Source organism: Acipenser ruthenus, unplaced genomic scaffold (genome assembly GCF_902713425.1).
Source record: "Acipenser ruthenus unplaced genomic scaffold, fAciRut3.2 maternal haplotype, whole genome shotgun sequence".
In the NCBI taxonomy this organism is placed as follows: Eukaryota; Metazoa; Chordata; class Actinopteri; order Acipenseriformes; family Acipenseridae; genus Acipenser; species Acipenser ruthenus.
In genome coordinates, this window is record NW_026707945.1 from 238 (window position 1) to 10,000 (window position 9,763).

General features: G+C 38.0%; 1 protein-coding gene across 1 annotated transcript in view; it reads right to left on the reverse strand.

Annotated features, from left to right (window-relative positions):
* Nucleotides 1-536: 536 nt before the first annotated feature.
* Nucleotides 537-9,763, reverse strand: part of LOC131728551 (E3 ubiquitin-protein ligase CBL-B-like) — a gene marked incomplete at its 5' end in the record, with an annotated part of 16,074 nt that continues 6,847 nt past the window's right edge. The window contains 3 exon segments of the mRNA XM_059019564.1: nt 537-991; nt 2,791-2,912; nt 4,916-5,072. Of these exon segments, the coding sequence (XP_058875547.1) occupies nt 643-991; nt 2,791-2,912; nt 4,916-5,072 (628 nt within the window).

The following is a 9,763-nucleotide window of genomic DNA, read 5'->3' on the forward strand; positions in this document are numbered from 1 at the left end:
GCAGCTTGCTGGTTAGCTGATCAGTAACAGTAACGGCTGCATATAGTCTAGTAACTGTCTCCAAGTGCCTCAGCGTGTATTACAAGTCAACAGGCTAGGTTGAATCATGTCATGACACACGAGAGCAAAGCTTCAGCAGGTTAGATCACATGAAATTCTGAAACTGCACTGCCGACAAGAAATGCACAATATAGAAAGATTTTAAAATTCAGCCATGTTAGTTTCCTGTTGAACACCACGTTGTGGGTGTCAGTAACATAAAAAGGAGGGGTCACTGTGACCAATATCCACAGCGTGAACATAATACCATATACTAAACAGCCATGCATAGCTTCATGAAAAAACATGCCTCCCGAGATACCGTCAATCATAAACAATCAGGTACCACTAGTGTGAAAAGTATGTCACCGCACCCTGTCTTCACATATCATTTACCGCAACAAATGTATTAAAAAAAAAAAAAAAGCAAAAAAAAAAAAGCATGCGACATCATTTATGGATGCATTTTAAAAGTACTGGCCGATTACTGATGTGTTAAAGCTTACTTTCTAAAAATCACCCTGTAGAATATGGGCGGCATATTTAAAGGCTGTTTGGAGGAAGCCGAGAGTGTTGCTTTGAAATGTCGCTTCTTGCCAGATTCTAAAGCATTTTGTTCTGGTTCAAAGCCTTGTTGATACCACTGAACCCCGCCCACCCCCCAGCAAATAGTGTTTCCCCACCTCTGTGTGCTCTGACTTCATGAATATCACTAACAATGTGTTGCGAATACTGTACCTCTAGTTTTTTAGCTGCATTATGCACTGCTTGTGTAATACTAGTTATTGGATTATAGGAATATCCATATACGTACAACCCTTCCCTGCACCCATCGATTAAAGCCTGGAACAGGGGCTTGTTGTGTGGAATGGTCTGGAGGATGTTCCCATCGTTGGTGGAGTAGCCGATAGCCCACTGTCCCAGCCGAGTACAGCTCAGTCTGAAGATATAGCTGGAGAGAAGAATGCAAACAAAAAGGTTTGTTACTTGAGAACCAGAGCCCCCAGTCAGAGAGCATTACCCTGTGGCAGTCGACCACATCAGGGAAGGCAAGAGCCCTAAGCCTCATCTCTAATGCAATGTATACTTAACTGCAACACTGAACAAACCCGAGCAATCATTTTACAAAACCAGGATTACTTTCTAATGCATACAGTGAATACGAGCACCATGCAGGAAAAGGGGATTAGATTAAAATTCTTCTTAATCCACATTTCGCTGCATTAATTCAATGAAGTGCGATTTAATAAATGTAACATTAAAACGTTTATCATTATACTCTGTATACACACACCATTACTTTTATGCATACATACTGTAGTGATCATAGTATTAGACAACCAGGCATTGTTTTAATCAACAAAGAAACAATTACTGTAGATGTAATATCTCCCTCCCAATTACATTGCTGCTGCATGAATGGTTTTAAAAAGAATAAGTGTGCTCTAATATCCATTCTGAACTCGTTTATGTTTTATTCCCATCATTGTCAGAACAGATAGAAATCTACAAGCACTCTAAACAGGGAAGAATTATATTAACAACTTCATAGAACTTGAAAACTCAAAAACACACGCGCCATGACTTAATGTGCTGTATAACTGAACAAAACAAAAAGGACCCTAGACCTACACCCTACAGTATATGTTTACATTGTAAATTAATTAACTTTGATTTGTGTTAATGAATTCTGTGACAAACTGATTGCAGCAACACACAATCCATCCAAGAGTTTGATAACTGAAAAGCCTGGTGTTCAGTTTTGAACTAGAGACTGATCATAATTCCACTGCCGATTTTAATCTTTAAAACCAGGGTGTGCCCTGACATTTTACTGGCTTTTTAAAATGTGTACTGTTAGAGAGGTTCCATTATTTTAATGATCTGAAAGGCGGAGTGTTTCAGACCAGCCAATACTTTACATAAATGGAACTGCCCCCCCCTCCCCCACCCTGTCTCCTGTGTTTGCGGAGGACGCTAACATTCATCAGTGAACTGGTATTTGCATGCAGAGATTCGGGACTGAGATTAACTGAAGACCACCCACTCTACAACCGAGGATTTCAGTGCCCCATTTCAGTGCTGTACGCTCATTAGTTTCCAAAAGCAAAAAGTATAACACTGATTTTGGGCACGCCTTATGCTTAACTAATTTATTTGTAACACTATGTAAACAAACCTGCGGTCTCCGCTCTTAAACGTTCTATCTCTAATAAACTATACAGAAAGCTAATGGAGAGTAATTGCCAGGGGATAAATACTTCCTGCAATAGTACTACTGTATGTTATTTTACAAAACGGTAGTTTCCAGAAATTCTTGGGGACCCCAGGGGTACCTGGTTGAAGCGATATTGCTTGAACATGTTCAACAGGCATGAAGTTAATAACATGTGGAAGAAACTGGTAACTGTATAGGTTGCTGTGGAAAACAGATTACTAATAGTTATTCCTTCTTTTATTTATTATGAAACTTCAATTACAATTAATTTTCTGGTTATAAGCTTAATAAAATCAGTAGCTTGAGGAAATGGGTTATTCAAACATACGTACAAGATGACCAGCGTGTGCCTCAACTATCTTTTAATGAGTTTAAATCCCTGCCACTCCCACGCTTCATATTACAGGGCCTCCGGGAGAATCTCCTGCATTGTGCAGGAGAGGTGTAATTTAAGACACAAAGACAGTGATAATAACCTCTGACAACAGAACTAATAACAGATTTAAGCAGCTTGCACAGCTGCAGAGCTTCACCTCCCAGGCTTGTTGATGTATTTGTGTAGCCGAGCCTTCACCTCATCATAAGTTAAGAACGCCATGTATCCTGGGTGAGTCACAGCCAGGAAGTTCCAGTTCCTTAAGATCGAGCCCCAGGGCTAAAAAGGACAAGAACCAGCATTGTTAACCACCAAATTTTATTTACTTTTTAAATCAAAAAACGACATTAATAATAACTTGGGGATGAGCAATCTTCTTAAAATTAGGAAAGGTTTGTTTTACAGGAAAAGTAATGATTTGTGGTACATATACACAGGGTGGTTACATAGATATCATAGTGTCCATTGCTCCCTTTGTTATAAAGCTCCTGAAAAGCACTTGATCACGAGGAAGCAGAGTGCATGGAATAACTGTATACAACTCAACATGTGCATTAGATCCCCCATCCCCCACACAGCTTAAATTATGCCAAATAAAAATGCACAGTGGCCACTCGGCATAACCAACTAAGACTTAAATGCATCATCTGTTGTGTGATTAAAAGTTTAAGTATTTGAACAATACAATTTCAAAGTGGTCCTGGGGTTTATCGCAGTGATTCTGCAAGTTTTGAAGTCAAGACTCTTGCATTAGCACTTGGGAGAATTAGAAGGTGAGATACAGCTTACACTTTGAAACTAGACTGTTCTTGTTTCAGTCCACACCAGCTGTTTACACTAAAATAGAGTAGAGTGAATGCTTTACAGCATCAGTGAAATAGTGGATCCAGGAGGCAAGTAGATTTTTTTTTTTGTATTGCAGCTTTGGGGAAAAAATAAATAAATAAATAAAAAAAAAAATGAAGAATCTGAACTGAATCCCAGCCAAGGCAGGGAAACAAAAGCATCATCCTGGCAGGGGAAGAAGTAATTCGACACGCTCAGTGGAAGTGTTTGTGCAACTGCTACAGCGCTGCATGACTCATCGAAGGGGTGCTTTTCATTAGCTCTCCAGGACCAGGGGGGGGCTGCAGGGTGGGTGGATCAGCAACCCGTTTATTACCACTTACAAAAAGATTCATCTAAAGCATTTGAAACTCCGAACCCATTTATAAAAGTGACCTGCTGGCAGAGAATAGAGACACTGCAACTGTTCAAGAAGGTCTCCCTCCCTATCCACAACAGACATGCCTCCAGACTTCAACATCTTCAACTTGTACAAAAGCTGCCATTTCATGTGCCTTTCACCTTGCAGTTTAAATACTGAAAAACTTCATTGAAATATGTCCGAATCTGGATGTTTAATCTTGATAAATCTGAAGAGAACTCTGAATGGTTAATTATTGAAATGCTGTATGTACACCAGCATTAAAAAAGTATCAGGATTTAGGTTGAAAACTGGTATGGGAGTATTGATTTGACATGCAACGGAACATTGAGTCTTCTAAAGCAGTCGTTTTTTTTTATGAGGACATGTGGTGAAACACTGTAGGTGTTTCCTATAAGTGTAACAAAACAAGTACTTGGAAAAAAAGGTGATCCCCTTTCTCGGTTTCCATTTCACAATGCAAGATGCTTTACCTGAGGTGTGCGATATACCTCGTAGGTGACATTTATAATCATAACCTTAAAAGGGGGGGCCCCTGCAGCTGAAAAAAACAACAACTTTCATAGCATAAACAAAGCAACCTACAGTATATGGGAGACTGTACAGTACTCAGTCAGCAAGCACTCGTTCTCAATTGTTCTTTAGAAAAAAACATAAATGATGCAGCATTACAAACTGGCATCTTCTTTCTTGCTTGTTTATTTACAGCTCTAACATTTCGTGCATCTTTATATAACAATAAACTAGCCAATATTACGAGCACAGATTTAGATCATGCCAGCAGATTATAGTGTCATTAAATTGCATAAATAGAGTCCTACTGTATGTTAATTCCTTTTGTCAGTAGCTACCACACTATATTCGATGTGCAGAATGCCAGAGTAAAACACAAACGTCAAGAGAGTCCCTGATGGAATAGATTGTCTATTTGTAATACAAAGACTACCGGACAAAAATGTATAGTGAAGGCTACCATTGAGAAATCCACACTAAAACAAGAAAAAACAACCTGTATTTAACACGTACTCCATTCTGAGAGGAACCCCTGTATTCATGTACTTTTATTTGAAATTACCTGGAAGAGTCTGGTGAAGATGTCGAATTCGAAGACAGAAATGTAGTCATTGCAGGTCAGGTCGATAGTGGACTTAAGAGCCATCGCCTCCAACCCAGAGCTGATTGGGTGGACTTCGTGAAGGCACTGTCGGAAAACTTTCCACGGCACGATCGGCCTGCAAGAGAGCAGCAATACAAATGACACGTTGAAAGGGGAATCCCAGCACATACACATCCTATAGGAAGAGGGTTTACTTCACATTTTTCAATGATGAAATGGAGCAGGCTCCCGAGTAAAAGACTAAATCCACATGTCTTCATGCTTTGTCCCCCAAGTGAGGGCCTCTAACCCGCAGCATGGCCCTGCTTCCACATGTCAATGAGAGTGTATAGATCAAGTTGAAGTCCTGCAATACAATACACCAAAAACATGCTAACCGGTCTCCAAAGCTGGCCAAAAAACTCCTATTACAAGCACAACACTGTGAAAGAACTGTTCATAGATCATACAATGCAGATCAGATGTATGCAGGATAGCCTTGTGACTGACTTTCTCCCAAGTTAGCAGTTCTTCCAGAATCTCTTCATGGGCAAAATAGGTTGTCTACAAAAAGATAGAGGAACAAAACATCTTGGAAAAAGAGGCACTGATCTTTTTGCGTGAGAGAACTGTTAAAAACATGATTAAATCAAATCACAGATGATACCATTAAATCAAGACTTTTTCAGTACAGTAAATAAATAATCAAAGTCTAAATGTATTCCTGATAAAATCACGATACTCTATTGATCCAACCCTAATGTGCATGTGCTCTCACCCAATCATTGTATTTTGCTGAAGTACATTTCACTTGGATTCATGGCTCAATGAGGTTTGCAGCTGCTACATGTACTGTACAAGTGCAATAGTGTCCCTTTTGTAACAAAAGTTTATCAAATTGGGAGGATTGGTTCTAGTCTCAAAGTGACCTCAAAATCAGGTAACTTCAAGAACCTGTGCTATGAAATGTCAACAAGTTTTGCAATGATTCGTTAAGTAGATCTCAATATACCTAAACATGAAATTGTGAAATATACGCTACATGCGGACGCACGTCACTTTACACACAAACATCCCCCTAAATATAGTATTCAGCAACATAAGCCTAACATCAGTGCTCTTAGGTGGCCCAATACTGAAACAGAGAATGAATAGTGGTGTGCGATAACATCAATATACCGGTATATTGGGATATTCATCAGACAATACAATAAATTGGTATTTGAACAACACCGGTATTTCTGGTTTAACGGATTCAGGGAAACATCTACGGAAAAATGTCGGCTATTATCTCGTGAGATAATGTGAGAACTCGTAATGCGAGCAGTGCCAACACAAAAGAAAATATGGCAGAAGCACATGGAGATTTTGAGCTGCTTAAATTCTGCAAAGCAAAGTCACGTGTTTGGAATCATTTCCTAAAAAAATATTTTTATTTTATTTATATATATATATATATATATATATATATATATATATATATATATATATATATATAAAAAAAATATAAAGGATGGCTGTATGGCATGAAGTAAAATATAAATATGTAAAATATGCTGGTGGTAACACCAACCTTACATATCACATTCACCAGCATCACCGGGTCTTACTTCCAGAATGAGCTTCGACTCCCAGTGAACAAATAAGGCTAGTACGTTGATTTCAGGTCAGCAATCAAGAAACAAAAATCACATCTATGCCCGGGTCGAAATACCCAGCTAATTCAGCAATGCTCTTAAAGACTTCAGGCCATACAGAACGGTGGATTCTGCAGACTTCAGAGGCTTGGTGAACGTCCTGGACCCACGATATCAAGCACCCAGCTGGAAACAATTCAGAAGTTATAAAACCACCGGTGTACAACAAAGTCAAGGCTGAAGTGAAAGCTGAATTACAGACTGCTGAACATGTGTTAACTTGGTTTCATCTAAAAGGGTCTTCTATGCTGCAGGAGATATCGTCACTGCTCAGAGGGCTTCTCTGAAACCTAAACCTGTAGATACACTCATCCTCTTGAAAAAGAACATGGTGAAGGTCTAAAAAGAACAGCATGTTGAATGTACTTTATTGCAGGTGTAAAGTGTTATTTTTGGATGTTGGAAAGTTATGTTTTTATGGCAATAAAAGGTCTATATAAAAATATTGTTTTTCATGCACGTACTTCAGAGGATCCAACAAAAACAAGTTACTGGGCATTTCATAGGAGAGTTTCATTTGTCATACTACATTCTAATACTTTAAATTCCATAAAAATAACAAAGAGCACACTTTATACATGTAGATTTATTTTGGTAGCAAACAAAATAAAAAATAAAAACACAACTGCATCATTCAGCGCTGAATTCCAATATGTATTGCAATACATATCGCAACAGAGCCTCAATCTCAATACTCACCCCAAAGAATTAAGTCATGTTTTGACAAGGGCAGTTCTCAATAAATAGGGCAGCTCAATGTTCATAAGTGATGTCAACACTAAACACAGGACCCATTTCCTGTACGGGTGAACCAATGCGCTCGTTTATTTGTCTGTGAATATTTATTGGTAAGGAAACAGGAAACCTCTATGCTGAAAGGCATACCGCATTGTGTGTCTTCATGAACTACAGCGTCAATGCAAATTATTATAGGACGGTGACATTTATAAGCCAAGGGGACAGAATCATTTCAGACAAAAAGGACAACACACAACAGAGGAGGTGAAAAAATATTAAGAAAAAAAAAAAACCTGGGACTGCAAAAGGTTAAAATAAATAAATAAATAAAAAAAGATTACATTAGTTAATAAATACTAGTGAACACAATTATTAACCTGAATTCCACGTTTCCAATAATATCAAATACTGCTTTATTTTTTAATGGTGTCCTTTAAAATCAAGCTATCTTCCAATTTATAATGTAAATAAAAAAATCATTAAAAAAACTTGAGCAAAATGTATTTTTTCCTTCTCAAATCAGTTTAACTTTTTCTTCAGGAACACAGAGGGGGGGACTATCGATTTAACTGCCGTGAGCAACGTGCTTCTTTAGATTTTTCCACGGTGATAAAAAAAAAATTAAATGTGGAAACTTAAGGTAGGCACATTTAGCTGCAGAAAATGCTGTTTATTATGTCTCACCTCAGAGCAATAAAGAATGGAAAAAAAAGCTTAACATGGAAATAATGAACTGGTTTGTGGGAGTCGCTGCCCACGATTAAATGAAATGTACCTGATTATACCTTGTTACAATGCACAGCTCTGCAGGGGGCAGTCTGCTCCTCCCTGCCTTTGTGTTTAAGATCTGCCCCTTTACTGGAGTTGGTTCTACAGAAAACAGCTGCTGAATTCGAGCTGCTGTCAATATGCTGCCTACAGTACAGTGCTCAGACTTCTAAAGATATACTGCAGCCTGGCTCGGCAAGTTAGCTTGCCAGGTGATTCTGCCACCATGCGCTGCTATATTACTGCAGCAATATAGATCCAAAACGCAGTGCACACAGCCTAAAATAAAAGAAACTAAAATCTCTTGGCTCTTTTATTGAAGTATGGCTTGAAGCTCACACCAGCACTGGCATACCGAACTACCTTTAAATGAAGCATAGCCTACATTTCTTATGTTGCAGCATATGAATGGGAGCCAGGAGTTTGATTTATAATGCAATCTGTCCTCCTTTACAGCTGCATGAACAACTCCCTATTCTTGAGATTATTAACGGATTCAAGGTCTGATTGTTCAAACTCCTGGCTCCAGGTCCTTTCAATAATATCCATAAACAAGGGAGGTTCTGAAACCCAGGACTGGGTGCAAATTTAAATACCCTTTTTAAATGATAAAAAATGTTACTTATAAATATTTAAAAGCTTGGTTTTTATCTTTTAAAAAAAAACAAACAAAAAAAAACACCTTAAATATAAAAGGACATCTATTTGAAAAGGTTTGAGAGCGCCCCTCCAATTTTGATATGACACCAATTCCTTGTGGTATTGTTTCTGAAAAGCAGCATTTTATTTAAAATAAACCATGCATTTCTTTATATTGCAAAACTAAAAAAAAAACCTTCATATTACCAATATGTTTTAGATCAGATAAACTGTAAGTTATACATTTCCTCTCGCATGCATAAATTAAACATTTATAAAAAAAAAAAAATTATGAGACACCACCAAAGTATATGTAGGATTGAATGTGTATGAAAGAAAATAAAAATAGGGATTTAAAAATTACCTATGAGAGAATGTAAATCCAATTAACTTCCAGACTATACAAAGTATGTCTGTATGGTTTGAGCAACAAAAACAAACAGGAGACAAAAAAATACCTATTAGCCAATCAATCAATGCCAGCAGACTGCAGGCAAGAACAGCTTTCAAATACATGTATCTTTCTGTATTCTACCTTTCCGAATTCTAAGATGTTTGAAATTCATTTCACAGCTGCAGGGTCTTCTAAATGTCAATCAAAATTCAATTTGCGTACAAAGTGTTTTTCCATAGTGATCTACAACCTGTTGCCTAAACCCAGTGGTCAGTTTGACGCTGAACATAATGAACACTCCCCAGAATAAAAGCCCTATTCATGATGCATACTGTACTGTATGTGCAACTTCCTCCCCTTCGACACCTCATATTAATCTATTTCAAAACGACATGACAGGGAAGGCTCGCATCTCAAACAATAGCGTTGCATAGTTTCCAGTGTAACGCTGGGATGCCCTGTGGAGTTCTGAACACACTTTTGTTTCCGAATCCCCAAGGAGTTTACCTCTGCTTTCAATCCAAGTCTCAGGGTTATCAGAAATGGATAACTGATTATTAAATATAAAAAAAAAACAACACTATGCTGCAT